The sequence below is a fragment of the Sminthopsis crassicaudata genome, chromosome 2, assembly GCF_048593235.1.
Source record: "Sminthopsis crassicaudata isolate SCR6 chromosome 2, ASM4859323v1, whole genome shotgun sequence".
NCBI lineage: Eukaryota > Metazoa > Chordata > Mammalia > Dasyuromorphia > Dasyuridae > Sminthopsis > Sminthopsis crassicaudata.
The window spans coordinates 182,373,048-182,391,493 of NC_133618.1; the positions used below are offsets into that span (position 1 = coordinate 182,373,048).

Sequence of the window (18,446 nt, forward strand, 5' to 3'; positions counted from 1 at the left end):
CCCAATCTCCCTTTTTAGTATCCCTCCCCCCTCCTTTTAAATCTCTTTCCCTTTCTTGTACCTTTCCCTTATTACTCTTTTCCTTTTCCCTTTTCCTCTCCCCCTTTTAATGAGGTGAGAGAGAATTCTCTGAAAACAAATAGGTCAATTATTTACTCTTTGAGCCAACTCTGATGAGAGTAAGATTCACACAATGTTCCTCCCCCTCTCTAAATTCCCTCAGATATGATAAATTTTCTTTACCTCTTCCTGGGATGTAGTTTCCCTCTTTTATCTCCCCTTTTCTAGTTTTCTGACACTATCCCCTTTCCATTTCTACTTCCCTTTTTTTCATGTTATATCAGTAAAATCAAAGTATACATGTGGATTTTCTTTATTTTCACAACAGAAATACAGTTCTCAAGAGTTCCTTTTACCTTTTTCTACTTCTCCTGAGTCTTGTGGTTGGAGATAAAATTTCTTGTTTAGATCTGTTTTTTTTTTTTTTTTTTTTCCTTAGGAACAAATGAAATTCACTTGTTTCATTAAATGTCCATCTTCTTCCTTGGAAGAAAATGCTAAACTTACCTGGGTAGTTTATTCTTGGCTGTATTCCAAGTTCTTTTGCCTTTTGGAATATCAGATTCCAGGCCCTTTGGTCTTTTAATGTGGATGCAGCTAGATCTTGAGTGACCCTTATTGTGGCACCTCAATATTTAAATTGCTTTTTTCCTGTCTGCTTGTACTATTTTTTCCTTAGTCTGATAGTTCTGAAATTTGTTTCATGGAGTTGTTTTTTTTTTTTTTTTTTTTTTTTTTTTTTTTTTGTGTGTGTGTGTGTGTGTGTGTTTGTTTGTTTCTTTCTTTTAGGGTCTTTTTCAGAAGGTGTTCGATGAATTCTTTCAATGCCTATTTTACCTTCTGGTTCTTTTACCTCTATACATTACTCTTTGATGATTTCATGTAAAATAGAATCTAGGCTCTTTTTTTCATCATAATTTTCAGGAAGTCCAATAATCCCCAGATTATCACTTCTAGATCTATTTTCCTGGTCTGTTGATTTTCCCAGTAAATATTTGACGTTATTCTCCAGCTTTTCATTTTTTTTTTTGTTTTAATTAACTGATTCTTTGTGTCTCATTCATTTCTATTTGTTCAGTCCTGATTTTTAATGTGTTATTTTCTTCATTCACTTTTAAAAATTATGTTTGTATATGTTCAATTGAGTTTTTAAATGAGTTATTTTGCTCTATGGAATTTTTTTCCATTTCACTAATTTTTTTTTTTTTTTTTTTAGTAAGTTATTTTTTTTTTCCAATTCACAAATCCTACTTTCTTGGAAATTCTTTATCTTTTCCAATTCATAGATCTTACTTTTCTGTGATTCTTTTTAACCTTTTCCAATTCACAAATTTTGTTTCCCTGCACTTCCTGTGAATTCTTTATCTTTTCCAATTCAAATTTCAGGATGTTGTTACTCTCTAGTATAGCTTCTCTTTCCTTTGCCCATTTATCTTCTAACTCTCTTTTGATGTCTTTAATAGTCTCTTCTAGGAAAGAGTTATGTGATGTTGGCCAGCTAACATTCCCCTTCAGGGTATTATCTGGAGACTGTCTGCTGTTACCTTCCTCAGGTTTGGAAACCTGCTCTTTTTCTATGTAGAAGCTGTCAATCATTCTCTTCATTTTTTTACTCATTTTTAAAAACCTATGGAGTCTACCTTCAGGATAAGGAGATTACCAACTTCCTCTGCAGAACAGGGATAGTTTGGATGGCAGCTGTCTTGTGAATGAGCTGCAAAAGTATGAGGGTGCTCTGGGAGAGAGTTCCCCCCCCACACCGGAAGTGATTCAGAGCTGGTTAGCATGGCTGGGCTGCAGGAGTGCTCAGTGAAGAACCCCTGCTCTGTGGCCTAGGCAACTGCCCAGAGTTTGGAGGCTGAACATTGAAAGTGTCACAACCCCAGGCCAAAGCCCCCAGTGGGGCATGGATATTAGCAGCTGACCAGCTAATAGCCCCAGCCCACAAACCAGAAGTGTTTCTGCCCTGGGAAGCACAGTGGATCCTGTGGAAATTTCATAGCTGAGGAAGTTCCACTGCCTCAGGCTGAGCCCCCCACTGCCTTGCAGATTCTTAACTGCTGCAGGGAAAAGCCCTGGATAGCAGAGGGCTTGCTGTGATCTGTGCTGAGTCACTTCTGGTTTGGGGTAGCTATAGGCACTTCTGGAGTTTTTTGTTTTTTGTTTTTTTTAGTAGCTTGATTACTTTGCTGATCTTCTATTTTGCAAGCAGAGTAGAACAATCAGCCTATACCAGAGTCCTCTCTCTCTGTAGTTTTTCTAATCGCAGAGACCTTCCCAGCCCGATCTGCACAGTATGCTAGCCTTTAGTCTATCACTGTCTGCACTGGTCTTTTTTTCCCTACCCTCCTTTAAGATTTCTTTGGGATATAAGCACAGTAAAACATTTCTGGATTAAAGAATATGCACAGTATGATAACATTTTGAGCATAGTTCTAAATTGCTTTCCAGAATGGTTGGATCCATTCACAGTTCTACCAACAAAGTATGTGTCCTAGTTTTTCCACATCTCCAATATTCATCATTATCTTTTCCTGTCATCTTAGCCAATCTGAGAGGTATGTAGTGGTACCTCAGAGTTGTCTTAATTTGCATTTCTCTGATCAATAGTGATTTGGATCACCTTTTCATATGACTAGAAATAGATTCAATTTCTTCATCTATCCTCAAAAAGTTTTTAAGTCAGTTGATGAGGCAAGCCTTTATTTGTATTTGGTTTTGTTGTGAAGATAAATTGACTATTCTTTTAGTTAGGTGCATTAACTAGTAGCCTTTATTTCTTTATTGATTAGTTTCATTAGAGTATTACTTAATAATGACCTAGAAAATGTATTTTAGTATTTTAAAACTATTTTGGAACATTTTATTGTCATTGGAGTATTTCAAAAATTGATCACAAAGATGCTATTATTAAATAAGTCTTTGGAATTCTGAATTTTTTTTATTATAACATGATATACTTTTTGGAAATTACTTTGAAAAATGAAATTAATTGAATTGAAATTCAATTAATTCATTGTATAAAACAAATAAGTGACATGTTCAAATGGGAAAAAAGTTCACTCCTCAAGTAGGTATTGTTGTCTCACCTTTGAGAAGACTAATACTATTTATAGCTCTGAAATTACAAAAAAGAAACAAAGAGTATCTCAGTTATTAAAAATGGTAGCTAAGTGGTGCAGTAGACTGGTTTGAAATTAGTTAGACCTGAATTCATGTTTGGTTTTAGATTCAATAGCCATTTGACACTGATAAAATTACTTAACCCTTACTTGTCTTACTTTTCTCATCTGTAAAATTCAGATCATAATAATTTTTACCTCACAGTGATATTGTGAAGATCAAATGAGATAATACTTGTAAAGTTTTTAGCATAGGGCCTAGTACATAGTTAGCAGTACATGTTAACTACCATTTTTATTAAACATTTAGTCAGATATGAACATGATCAAGAATCCCTTCTACAACATTTCTGTAAAGATTTTCTAAAGTATCTATTTGAAGATTTACAGTAACAAGATATTTTTTTGTTCTTTTCTTAAACTGATTTTAAATTTTCCCTTTGACAGTTTGTTATCTATTACTCCTAGTTCTGTCTTCTTCAGAAATGTAGGTAATTTTATGCTGCACATCTGACTTATTTTGAATCCTGCTTCAGATATGTACTAGCTACATACCCCTGAGCAAGTCTTTTAAACTTTCTGAGTCTTATGTTATTCATCCCCCAAATAAGGATAATAATGGGACCTTCTTCACAGGATTATCATGAGGATCAAATAAGATAACATATGGAAAACAATTTGCAAACCTCAAAGAACTTTTCAAATGCTTATCATTTTTGTGGTTGTTGTGGTTGTTAAACAGCATAAATTGATTCTTTCTGCAAAATTCTTTATTCTAATTTGAGCCCTACATGTACCTTAAATGATACTCCTTAGAAATAAGGAAAGGCACCTCTTTACAATGTATCTATTATGGTAACAATTTTGCATGGCAGAGCTGATATTTACTGATGAATTTATATTTTTCACTCTTACAAATTTATGATCATGTCTTTCCTGTTTTGATTTACTGTGAAGCAATTGCTAGATAAATGAGAAAAGCTATTTCCTTTAAAGACCTTTCAAAACCCCACAGCTTTAATATCTACTTGTTATAATGTTATTGTTAGATTTAAATTTAGTGGAAAATGGGTTACTTATTAGTTCTTTGGTTTAAAACCAGCAAATCCCTTTTATTAAATCTCTTTTATTAAGATTTAGCAAACTCCCACAAGCATTTTACAGTATTATCATGAAAGATTTAGGCTCACTGAGACCTACTAGTGTGAAATGTTTATAAAAATATATAACATAGCCTGAAATAATTTTCTTTTCTCAGTTAACAATAACTATGGGATAACACTTGTGTTAAAATGCTTCTACTGTTTGCAATCCTCATAAAATATTCCAGTCTTCAAAACTTTTTGAGGTCATGTGTGTAAATCCATAGTGTACTAAGATACAATTCAATTCAATACCAATTTATTCAAGTAAAGTTTATTAAGCACTAACTATATGCTAAACTCTGTGCTTGGCAAGCAGACACAAATAATAAGAATTTTTCGTTCAAGTCAGTAAGCATTCATTTATCACCTGAGTTCAAGGCCTAGATGCAATATAGACAAATTGACAAACTCAAAATAAAAAAGACAAGGAATTCAAATCTTGTCTTTTATACTTACTAACTGAATGACTGTAAAAGTCACTTAACATTTTAACGTCTCAGGAGTCTCTAAGTATTTATCAATTAAGGCAGATAAATGGTATAGTGGATAGATTAGTGAACATGGAGGCAGGAAGCCCATAATTAAAATCTGACATCAAATACTTACAACCCATGTAGCTCTGAGGAAGGCATTTAGTTTCTTCTATCTTAATTTCCTCAGTTGGAAAATGGAGATAATAATACTACCTATTATGTGTTTATGTTGTAACTACTTTGCATAAAATAGCTGATATTTACTGATGAATTTATGTTTTTCTGTTATTAATTTCAAGCTGAAAATTATAGAATATTTTCTTTTTACTTTGATTTTTCAATTATTTTCTAATCTTCAAGGTCCAGGTGATTTCACTTGCTTTTTAATAAAGTCCCAGATAAAATGCCCAATACACATTTTAAGCTAAATATGCCCAAAAGAGATCTAATTTTCTTTCCCCTCCCTCTAACTTTCTGCCCTCCTGTTTTCCTATTATATTAGAATACAGCAATATTCTCACAGTTCCTCAAACGAGCAACTTTGAAGTTATTCTTGAGTCACCACCATCTAACTCCCTCTCTCCTAACATCCAAGCGATTGCAAATACCTATCATTTTGACCTCTGCAACATCTCCCATGCCTTCTCTCCACTGACACTTCTCTAGTGCACCATTGTATCACACATCTGAACCTTACCATCTCACATTTGAACCATTGTAATTAAATTCTAGTCTATTTTTTATTTTACCCCAGTCTGTTTTTCATCATGTCACTAAAGTTATTTTTCCTAACACAGGTCTGATTATACCATTCTCCTATTTCATAAGCTCTGGTGGTTGCCTATTAGGTCCATAATCAGATACAAATGCTCTGTTGGTAATCAAAATGCTTCATAACTTACCCTCCTCCTACCTTCCTAGTATTCTCATGCTTTATTACCCAATATGAACTATTCAATATCTGTGACCTGGTTGTTCAACAAACAAGATACTTCATTTCTAAGCTCCAGGAATTTTATCTGCTATCCACCTTCCCTGAAATACTATACCTCCTTAACTCTTGCTATTGATTTCACTGGCTTTCTTTCCATCTCAGTTAAAATCCCACTTTCTACAGAAAGCCTTTTCCAACTCTGTTAATTTTGATGCCTTTTCTCTATTAAGCTTTTAAGAATTATTTATTCTGTAAACAACTTGCTTTGTATACTTTTGTTTGCATTGGTCTCCCTGACTAGATTGAAAGTTTCTTGAGGGCAGGAATTTAGCTTTTGACTCTTTTTTGCATTCTCAAGAACATAGAGTGCCAGACACATATTCCTTTTTTTTAAATGTTTATTGATTGGTTGGTTGAACTCAAGATAGGGCAGTTAATGAAGTCCTCTTAAATTTGCAAATAGTTGATTGCTGATTTCTCTGAAATCTATAAACATGTAAAACAATATCATCAAGAGCAAGTATGAACAAAAAACATACATAGCTAGAATGAAGGATAACAAAGTGACAGCTTGAGTATTATACTCAAAATCTTGCAATGTTGAAAGACTCAAGATATTGGGTATGTTCTCTGTGAAGGAAAATGATCTAGCAACTCACAATAGAGAAGGTAGGGGTTGAAGTGAACATTTCACATTGAAATAAATCTATCAAACATAAAATTTTATCTAACTTTATACACACACAAACACTGTAATTATATGTACATACATATATATGCACACATTATATATATGTATAATAAAATAAAATAAATATCTAAGAATAAAAAGATTAATTAACAATTATTTAAAAGAATTATTAAAAAGTGCTATCCTGATGCAGAAATATTAAAGGAATCAGTAGGCCTATGATATGTTTGATTTATTATCTATGGAGGCTTTATGAGAAAAGATAGGCAATACACAGTTTGATAGAGTGTAGAGAGCTTTTCGTGTGCATCACTGGAGAGGAAGTTGCTATATTTATGAAATTACACATTATTTTTTTTAATGTCAATAGTATTTTAATTTTTTTAATTTGAATGTAAAGATAGTTTTCAATATTCATTTCTGTAAGAATTTGAGTTCCAAATTTTTCCTCCCTCCCTTTCTTATCTCTCCCCACTCCAATATAAAAGCAATTTGCTATAGGTTATACATATTATTGTCATTTTAATAATGCAAATGTTCCTTTCTCTCCCTTCTCATGACCATGACAATACTAGTGGGGGTCCTCCTTACTTCTTCTCCACACTATAACAACAGCCTTTTAATTAGTCTTGCTGCTTCAAATATTTCCCTTCTTCAATTCATCTTCTACTCTGGTTTCAGTGTTTTTTTTTTTTTTAATAGCTTTTTATTGACAAAATATATGCATGGGTAATTTTTCAACATTGACCCTTGCAAAAACTTCTGTTCCAACTTTTCCCCTCCTTCTCTTCACCCCTCCCCAAGATAGTAGTTAGTCCCATGCATGTTAAATATTGTAAAGTGTATGTTAAATATAGCATATGTGTATATATATAGTTGTCTTGCTACGCCAGAAAAATCAGATTTAAAAGAAGGTAAAAATAACCTGGGAAGAAAAATAAAAATCCAAGCAAAAAATAACAGAAAGCATATATATGCTATGCTGTGGTCCACTCTCATTCCCCATTGTTCCTTCACTGGGTATAGCTGGTTCTGTTCATTACTGATCAATTAGAACTGATTTGGATTCTCTCATTGTTGAAGATAACCACTTCCATCAGAATTTATCCTCATATAGTATTGCTGTTGAAGTGTATCTCTTGGTTCTGCTCATTTCTCGTAGTGTCAGTTCATGCAAGTCTCACCAGGCCTCTCTGTATCATCTTGCTAGTCATTTCTTTTTAAAATATTTTTAATAATTTCCTTTTAAAATTTATTATAGATTTTATTAACAGAATATATGCATAGGTAATTTTTCAACATTGACCCTTGCACTCACTTCTACCCTATATGGCAGGCAATCTCATACATATTAAACATGTTAGAGTATATTGTAAATACAATGTATGTATATTTATTTATACAGTTCTCTTGTTGCACACATACACACAAAAAAAAGAAATCAGATTTAGAAAGGTAAAAATTACCTGGGAAGAAAAACAAAAATGCAAGCAGTCCATACTCATTTACTAGTGTTCTTTCGCTGGGTTTAGATGGTTCTGTTCATTACTGATCAATTGGAAATCAATTGAATCTGCGGGTCATTTCTTACAGTAAAATAATATTCTATAACATTCATATACCAAAACTTACTCAGCCATTTACCAATCGATGGGCATCCATTCAATTTCCAATTTCTAGCCACTACAAAAAGGGCTGCCACAAACATTTTTACACATTCAGGTCCTTTTCCCTTCTTTAATATCTCTTTGGGATATAAGTCCATTAATAACACCGCTGGATCAAAGGGTATGCACACTTTGACAACTTTTTGAGTAAAGTTCCACATTTTTTTCCAGAATGTTTGGATCCATTCACAATTCAGCCAATAATGCATCAGTGTCCCAGTTTTCCCATATCCCCTCCAGCATTAGTCATTATCTTTTTCTGTCATCTTAGCCAATCTGAGAGGTATGTAATGGTATCTCAGATTTGTCTTAATTGCATTTCTCTGATCAATAATGATTTGGAACACCTTTTCATATGGGTAGAAATAGTTTCAATTTCATCATCTGAAAATTGTTTCTTCATATCCTTTGACCATTTATCAATTGGAGAATTACTTGATTTGTTATAAATTTGAGTCAGTTATCTATACATTTTGAAAATGAGACTTTTATCAAACTTTAACTATAGGCTTTAACTACAAAGATGTTTTCTCAGTTTGTTGCTCCCCTTCTAATCTTGTCTGCATGTACAAAAGTTTTTTAAATGATATAATCAAAGTTTTCTATTTTGTGATCAATAATGATCTCTAGTTCTTCTTTGGTCATAAATTCCTTCCTCCTCCATAGGTCTGAGAGGTAAACTATCCTATGTTCCTCTAATTCATTTATAATCTCATTCATTATGCCTAGATCATGGACCCATTTTGATCTTATCTTGGTGCATGGTGTTAAATGTGGGTCAATGCCTAGTTTCTGTCACACTAATACCCTTTTCCCCCAGTAATTTTTATCAAATAGTGAATTATTATCCCAAAAGTTGTGGGTTTTGTGTGTGTCAAACACTAGATTGCTATAGTTATTGACTATTTTGTACTGTGAACCTAACCTATTCCACTAATCAACTAGTTTATTTCTTGGCCAATACCAAATGGTTTTGGTGACCACTGCTTTATAATATAGTTTTAGATCAGGTACAGCCAGGACATCTTCATTTATTTTTTTTTAATTAGTTTCCTTGAAATTCTTAACCTTTTGTTCTTCCAGATGAATTTTGTTGTTATTGTTTCTAGATCATTAAAATAGTTTCTTGGGAGTTTGATTGGTATAGAACTAAATAAATAGATTAGATATTATTGTCATCTTTATTATATTTGCTCGACATAAATAAGAGAACTTAATTTTTTTTCCAATTATTTAGATCTGACTTTATTTGTGTGGAAAGTGTTTTGTAATTTTGCTCATATACTTCCTGACTTTCCCTTGGCAGATAGATTCCCAAATATTTTATACTATCAACAGTTATTTTAAATGGAATTTTTCTTTATATCTCTTGCTGCTGGATTTTATTAGTGATGTACTAAAATGCTAATGATTCATGTGGATTTATTTTGTATCCTGCAACTTTGCTAAAGTTGGAATTATTTCTGGTAGCTTTTTAGTAGAATCTCTGGGGTTCTGTAATTATCCCATCATATCATCTGTAAAGAATAATAATTTGATTTCTTGATTACCTACTCTATTTTTTAATCCCTTTTCCCTCTTTTATTGCCTAAGCTACCATTTCTAATTCAATATTGAATAATAATGATGATAGTGGGCAACATTGTTTCACTCCTGATTTTATTGAGAATGGTTCCAATTTATCCCCATTACATATGATGCTTACTGATGGTTTTAAATAGATGCTACTAACTATTTTAAGGAAAAGTCAATTTATTCCTATACTCTCTAGTGTTTTTAATAGGAATGGGTGTTGGATTTTATCAGATGCTTTTCCTGTATCTATTGAGATGACCATATTGTTTTTGTTAATTTTGTTATTTATATAGTAAATTATGCTAATAGTTTTCCTAATATTGAATCAACCCTGCATTCCTGGTATAAATCCTACTTAGTCATTTTGTATTATCCTAGAGATTATTTTCTGTAATATATTTGCTAATATTTTATTTAAGATTTTTGCATCAATGTTCATTAGGGAGATTGGTCTATAATTTCTTTTTTCTGTTTCCATCCTACCTGGTTTAGGTATGATTTCCATGTCTGCGTCATAAAAGGAATTGGTAGGACTCCTTCATTTCCCATTTTTTTTTCAAATAACTTTATATAGCATTGGAGTTAATTGTTCTTTAAATGTTTGTGGAATTCACATATAAATCAATCTTATGCTGGGGTTTTTTTCTTAAGGAGTTGATTAATAGCTTGTGCTATTTATTTTTTCTAAAATGGGTCTGTTTAAAAATTTTACTTCTTCCTCTGTTTATTTGGGCAACCTAAATTTTTGGAGGTATTCATCCATTTCATTTAAGTTATCAAATTTATTGGCATAAAGTTGGGTGAAATAACTCCTAATTATTGCTCTAATTTCCTCTTCATTAGTGGAAAGTTTTCCCTTTTCATTTTTAAGACTAACAATTTGATTTATCTCTTTCCTTTTTCTAATCAAATTTACCAAGGGTTTATATATTTTATTATTTTTTTCATAAAACCAATTTTTAGATTTATTTATTAATTCAGTAGTTTTTTATTTTTTATTTTCAATTTTGTTAAGCTCTCCTATTTTCACAATTTCAATTTCAGTGTCTGGGGGTTTTTAATTTGCTTTTTCTAACTTTTTTAGTTATAAGCCTAATTCGTTGATTTTCTCTTTCTCTATTTTATGCAAGTAGGCCTCTAGAGATCTAAAATTTCTCTTATTACTGCTTTGGCTGCATCCCCACACATTTTGGTCTATTGTCTCATTATTGTCATTCTATTGCATGAAATTATTAATTGTGTATATGATTTGGTGTTTCACCCAATCATTCTTTAGGATGAGATTATTTAATTTCCAATTATTTTTTTGGTCTATTTTCCCCTGGCTTTTTATTGAATGTAATTTTTATTGCATCATGGTCTGAAAAGGATGCATTTACTATTTCTTTCTTTCTGCATTTGAATTCAAAGTCTTTGTGTCCTAATATATGGTCAGTTTTTGCATAGGTTTCATGATCTCCCGAGAAGAAAGTGTACTTATTTCTTTCTCCATTTAGTTTTCTCCAAAGATCTATCATATCTAACCTTTCTAGTGTTCTATTTACCTAGATAAACGTCTTTCTTTTTTATTTAGTTTGATTTATCTATTTCTGAGAGTGCAAGTTGAGATCTCTTACTATTTTTTCTTGGAGCTCACTTTACTCCTTTAGGAATTTAGATGTTATACCACTTGGTGCATATATGTTTAGTATTTTTATTGCTTCATTATCTATGCTATCCTTTACCAAGATAGAGTGCCCTTCCTTATCACTTTTAATTAATTTTTTTTTTCTTTTGCTTGATCTGAGATCAGGATAGCTATCCCTGCTTTTTTGACTTCAGCTGAAGCATAGTAGATTCTGCTCTAGCTTTTTACCTTTACTCTGTGTGTATAGCACTGCTTCAAGTGTGTTTCCTGAAAACAATATATTGTAAGATCCTGGCTTTTAATCCATTCTGCTAACTGCCTCTGCTCTATGGGGGAGTTTACCCAATTCATATTTATGGTTAAAATTACTAATTCTGTATTTCCTATCATCTTGTTAACCCCATATTATGCTTTTCTCTTTCCTTTTCCCCATACCTCCTTCCCCAGTATTAAACTTATGAGCATCACTTGCCTCATGCAGCTTTCACTCTTTAGGATCCCTTTCTCCCCCATGGAGTCCCTCCCCTTTTCTTAAGCCTTTCCCTTTTAATTTCTGTATTTCCTTCTATTTATCCTACCCCCTTCCCTTTTTGCTTTTCCCCTTTCACTTTTAAATTAGGTGGGAGAAGTTTCTCTTTAAAATGAATATGTCTAATATTTTCTCTTTGAGCCTATTCTGATGAGAGTAAGGTTGACACTATGATCTTCCCCTTCCCTTCTTTCCCTCAGATATAATACGTTTCCTTTGCTTCGTCAAAAGATGTAGTACCTCCACTTTTCCCTTTTTCTGGTATAAATTTTTTTCCACCTCTAGATCATTTTTTAATATTATAACAGTAAATCATATAATATAACAGAAATACCTTTTTATATGTCTCTTGATTCCTATACTTGGAGGTCAAACTTTTTGTTTAGCTCTGTTTTTTTGTCAGAAATAAATGGGATTCACCTATTTCACTGAATGTCCATCTTCTTTCCTGGGGAAAAAAAATGCTCTTTTTGGTTGGGTAAGTTATTCTTGGTTGCATACCAAGTTCCTTTACTTTTCAAAATATCAGATTCCAGGCCCTTTGATCCTTTATTGTGAATGCTGCTAGATCTTGAGTAATGCTTCTTGTGGATCCTTGTTATTTTTTTTTTCTGGCTGCTTGTAGTATTTTTTTTCTGGGTTTGATAATTCTGAAATTTAGCCACAATATTTCTTGGACTTTTAATTTTGGGATCTCTTTCTGCAGGTGATCAATGAATTCTTTCAGTGTCTACTTTACCTTCTGATTCCATGACATCTGGGCAGTTCTCTTTGATGATTTCCTGAAAAATAGTGTCTAGGCTTTTTTTTTTTCCATAATTTTCAGGGAGCCCAATAATCATTAGATTATTTCTCCTAGATCTGTTTTCCAGATCTGTTATTTTCCCAAGTAGATATTTAACAATTTTTCTATTTTTTTTCATTTTTTTGGTTTTGCTTGACTCTTAATGTCTCCTCCACTTGTTCACTTCTGATTTTTAAAGATTTATTTTCTTCATTTTTTTTAATTTCTTTTTGTGATTGTCCAATTGAGTTTTTAAGTTTTCTTCTATGGATTTTTTTTCCATTTCACCAATTTTATTTTTTAAAGAGTTAGTTTCTTTTTTTTTTTTTTCCTAATTCACAAATTCTGTATTTCAGTGAGTTGTTTTATTTTTCCATTCTGTCTTTTAATGAGTTACATGTCTTACCCGGACCCTCTTGCAAAGCTTCCCTTTCCTTTCCCCATTTTTCTTCTAGGTCTATTTTAAAAGCCTTTTTAATTTCTTCTATGAGAGACTTATGTGATGGGGACCAGGTCATATATATTTTTGGATTTTCATTTAGAGACAAACTGTTTTTAGTCTCTTCAGGGTGTGAAATCCGTTCTCTTTCTGTATAGAAGCAATCTATATTTAGAGCCCGCTTTGCCTTTTCATTCATTTTAAAAACAAAACAAAACAAAACAAACAAACAAACAAAAAAATGCTGTGTTCTGCTTATAGGGCAATGGAATATTTCCAAACTGCCTCTACAGACAACAGGAAGTGGCAATGGCTGTGCTGGGATTAGTGGTTACAAGCTGAGGTCAAGCTGAGTCCCTCCTGGTGCTGGGTGGGTGTGCCCAGGTTCCTGAGAGACTCTAGCATTTTGGGGTTATAGTCTTTACACTTAGTATTTATAGCTTCTCTGGTGATCTACTGGCTTACTGCCAGGGCAAAGTAGCTGATACTGTGGTAGAGTTCTCCCTGAAGATTTTCCTTGAGCAAAGACCACACCTTGCACCCTTCTGGTCTCCTCAGCATGAGCTGTTCTCCATGCTCTCACTGCTTGTCTGCCTGGGTATGCGCCTGGCTAGCCCCATTTTGTCCCCACGCATGAGCAAAAACAAACCTTTTCTGGTGAATTTTGAGATTATCTTGTGTTGGTAATGTGTTGTACTCCCAATATTTATGGGTTCTGACAGTCAAGTCCTAATTCAGAGGCTGAATTTTGTAAATAATGTGAGGGGGACAGGAAAGCTCAGAAAAATGCATGTGTCCCCTCTGCCATCTTTGATCCATTCCCCCTCCCCCCCCAGTGATTCTGAAATTACACATTCTTTAAAATATCTTCCTTAGTGCCAAGTTAATTGCTTTACCTATAGTAGGAGCTGATGTATTAAACACTTTATGGCTATTGTTAAATTAATATATTTGTCAATTAATCATTTCCTGATTATAGTTACAATTCATACCATTCCCACTGTTCATTATTTTTCACTTATGCCCAACTCTTCCCAACCCTATTTGAGATTTTCTTGATAAAGATATAGTAGTGGTAGAGGCAACTAGGTGGTTTAGTGGATAGAGCATCAGTTTTGAATTCAGGAGGACCTGAGTTCTTATCTGGTCTCAGACATTTAACATTTGCTGGCTGTGTGACCTTAGGCAAGTCAATTAACCTCCAATGCTGTAGTAAAAATTTAAAAACATATAGTAGTGGTTTATTACTTCCTTCTCTAGCTTATTTGACAAATGTGTAAACCAAAGCAAAAAGAGTGATTTTCCTAGGTCAAACAACTAATGGGTATCTGAGACCATGTTTAAACTCAATATGAGTCTTCCCTATCCCAGGCCTAAGTGCTATACCATCTCTTTGCCCTGTTTTTACCATATAATTTGAAATTGTATTACATAGTTTTCTGTATTACTATTGAATGTATATGCATCTAAGGTTATGAATCATCTTATATTATATTTTAATTTAATTAATTGCTTTGATTTAATTAATATCAACAACTATCTTTTCTAATGCATTGAGCTAAATGCTGAGGCTACAAAGACAAGGAAAATATATTTTTCATTATTATAACTAATGATATTAAAGTTGAGTAAATAACTTTTTCCGTTGGATGGGATAATATTCTCATTCAGGACTCTCAGTACTATTAGTGTGAAGATTTTGAACCCAATACTTGCTTATGCAAAGTCAAAATTTAAGATCCTTATATAACTATCAATATTGGTTACAATAGTTACAATATGGTTACATTAAGCTAAATAAAAGAATTGAACATAAAAATAAAATTTAAAAAAAAAAACATGTCATATAAGTGGGCAGTAATTGATGTGGGTCTTCATTTTTGTTCTTTTTTTTTTTTTAGGTCAAAACTGTGGAGGATTAGTCCAGGGTCCCAATGGTACTATTGAAAGTCCAGGATTTCCTCATGGCTATCCAAACTATGCCAACTGCACATGGATCATTATCACTGGAGAACGGAATAGAATTCAGTTGTCATTTCATACATTTGCTCTTGAAGAAGATTTTGATATTTTATCGATTTATGATGGACAGCCACAGCAGGGCAATTTAAAAGTCAGGTAATGTAAACCTACCTATATTTTCCCTTTTGGTATCAACTATTGGGCATCTATGTGATATTATTTTGTTTTGCTTCATGTCAAAAACAATTAGAATTTTTCTTTTAAAAAGACTATAATGTGTCAGTTATAAAGAGAAGCCATACATACAAAAAGCTGCCAGAACACTAAGAATCATAGTTTTAAGTTGTCAGAATTTAAGACCCAAAATTAACAATATGAGAAGTAAGATAATTGCTTATACACTTTTTTTTCCTGGTTTGAAGTGTTTTCTTTTTTGTTTTTCTAGTAAACAAAATATAAATGTTGTCAAGACAATTGAAAAAATGTATTTAACATGGTTTTATTTTTAGGTAAATTTTGAATTAGCAGGAAAAAAAAACAACAATTGATAATTGCATAAATTGAAATGCTATGTTTTACAGAAGAAAGTAGAAGGAAGGAGAAGTTGCCAAGGGACTGGCTTTGCCTTGAAATGGCTTTTCTTTAACCATACCTAGGATCCTCTTTTCTATTTTATCCTTCATAGTATCCATTTTTTGTTTGAATTCCAAAACCTTTAACTTGAGATAGCATCTTGGGTTTACTATTAATAATGAAAGGTTATTAATCTCAGACCACATTACATCCATTTTTCTTTAAGCAAAATGCTCCATTTTAAAATTTAAATATCCCCCTATTTTAGAGACTAGAGTAATCTAAACTTTCAACCTCTTGTTTGAAAGGGAGTTCTTGAGATTTGCTTTAATTACTGAATTTGTAGGAAATCAATGTGGACTGTATAGAAACCCTTTGGTTCAAAAGGGGAATTGATACTGGATAACCCAACTATAGATGGTAAAGAAATGTGAAACTAAAAAAAGATTTCCAGCATTCTCTCTGGGAAGAAGAGGCTGAAAAGAGGTTAAACTGAGGTTGCTTTGAGATTTCTAAGAAGTGGCAGTAAGTACATATTTCTAAACCATAGTGATCCAGCTGACATTTTGACACTTTTAAGCATTTCTACCATAAGTGTATCATTATGAGTCAAACACTCCTGCCTAAATCTGGCATGGCCATCCTCTTGTCCTATCATTACCAGTCTATCCCTTATTCCCACATAAGCCGATGATATCTGAGTGGCATCTGTTTCCTTCAACTGAAAATTCCATTGCCAAAAGCTTGTATTGGCTGGATCACTGTTGGTCATGAGATCTTAGTGATTCTCAAATGTTTCTTCTGTGTTTTAATTTTGCCATTTGTGTAGACAGGGTTTTACTGCACAAATAGATGCTTTTGGTACTAGTTTATAATGGGTGTATAGCAACACATCTTGATTTTTCTAAACTTTTAACTTAAAATTTCTTTTAAATATAAAAAATAGTCTGTATTTGCTAAGGTACTATGTTAGGATTCAGTAGTAAAGTCTTTAGTCACTAGGAATCCCCAGTGGAAAGGTAAGATGCTAAAAAAATATTATTTTGTGAAGAGCTCCATAGGTTTTGCCAGACAGCTAATGGGATCCATGACAGATAAAGTTTTAGAACACCTTTCTTAATGTTTAAGGCATATGACTTTATATTCAATTTGTTCATGTTTACATTGAATTCCCCTCACCCTGAATTCCCAATAGATTTAGGTAGGAGACTACTATGTTTCATCTTTTTCTCCTTTTTGAAAATAGAACCTTATATAATAAGTGCTAAATACATATTTGTTGACTTAAATCAAAAAGAAATAATTGGAGAAAAAAGGAGTTAGATAAGAAAGATACAGAATACCAGGCTTTTGACTTTATCTGTAGGGGAAATTTCACTTTAGGAAATTCACTTAATGATAGAAGCTGTCATATTCTCTACAATTTAGTTTTCTTGGGATATGGCAAGGGGAAGTAATCTGCCCAGGACACCATAGCTGGAATTTTCCAGAGACATGACTTGAATTAAGATCTTTCTGCTTTTAAGGCCAAATCCTTATATATTATCCCATATTGCCTTTTGTTATCTAGAATAAATAGGACAAAGCAGCTAATATGCCACCTATCAAATTTGTTTTATTTTGGGCTTATCTATTTATCTCCTTGACTATTGTCAAGTTGCTTAATAGCAGGTAATTCCAATTTTTTTTCCATATATCATCTCCAATGCCATATGTGTGTGTTTGTGTGTGTGTGTATGTATATCTAAATAAAATGAAAGAGTAGTGACTACATAGAAATCTACTCTTGAAGTTGCTTCTGATTATTTAGCTGTTAAAAATACCTACATAATCAAGCACACAAAAATCTTCCCTTTTTAGTCGAAATATTTCTGTCATATTAATGGTGTGATCACCATCAACTTCTGCTGTCATTATGACACATTATATCTGCAACAATATTTTATTTCCCCCCCTCAAATCAGGTAGTAATTGAAGCTGGCTAAATTTGATGTCGACTTCCCTGTCATCATTTTATAAGTCTACACTCTAATTTTAAGTAAAATCCCATTAAAAAAGAGAGGATCTTAAGCCACTGAAGAAAGATACCTGTGAAGAAAAATAAACAGAAAAGAACTATATAAATGAGAAAGCTAAAGATGCATTATCCAATAATAACTTTTGAATTATTTTGAAGCAAGATCCTGCATAGTTATTTTAAGTCTTCCCTTCTACTGTATGAAGCTTGCAATCAAATAATATGCAATAACAATGTTAGAGGAAATAATTTTGTAATAAGAAGGCAAAGAATACTGAGACTAGAGAATGGGTTGCTATCCCAGATCTGAATCTACTATCAATGTGATATTAAACCAATCACTAGCTCCTGGAGCCTTAGTTTCCTCAAATTTAACACAAGGGGAATAAATCAGATAATATCCATGGCTCTCTCTGGCTATAAATCTATGATCCTATAACCTTTACTAAATGTCTAGTGGAAAAGGTTACCTAAAGGCTCAATCACTTGCTGTTAGTCTGATTATGTAACTTTAATGATCTATTTATATAATCAAAATTAGCAAGGATGGAGGAAGAGATCATGGTGAGGGAAAACCATGTGAAGAAATACTTTCTCCCATTACAGCTGGATACTTTTATGACTAAAATATTGAAATTAAATGATTTGTCCAGGGTCACATAGTCCATATTAGAAATGTCATTCAGACTCTAATCTTTCTAAGACTAGTTCTTTATACACTGACAGAGATGTCAAGCATATGCTCAATAATACTCATAATTTTGGCCCAAACTAGGTAAAAATATAATTGGAAATAAGTATTGAATTAAATAAAAATATAATAAACCTAGATATTACATTTTAAAAAC

General features: G+C 32.6%; 1 protein-coding gene across 1 annotated transcript in view; it reads left to right on the forward strand.

Annotated features, from left to right (window-relative positions):
* Window positions 1-18,446, forward strand: part of CSMD1 (CUB and Sushi multiple domains 1) — a 2,669,009-nt gene that overhangs the window by 475,678 nt on the left and 2,174,885 nt on the right. The window contains 1 exon segment of the mRNA XM_074287957.1: window positions 14,948-15,164. Within this exon segment, the coding sequence (XP_074144058.1) occupies window positions 14,948-15,164 (217 nt within the window).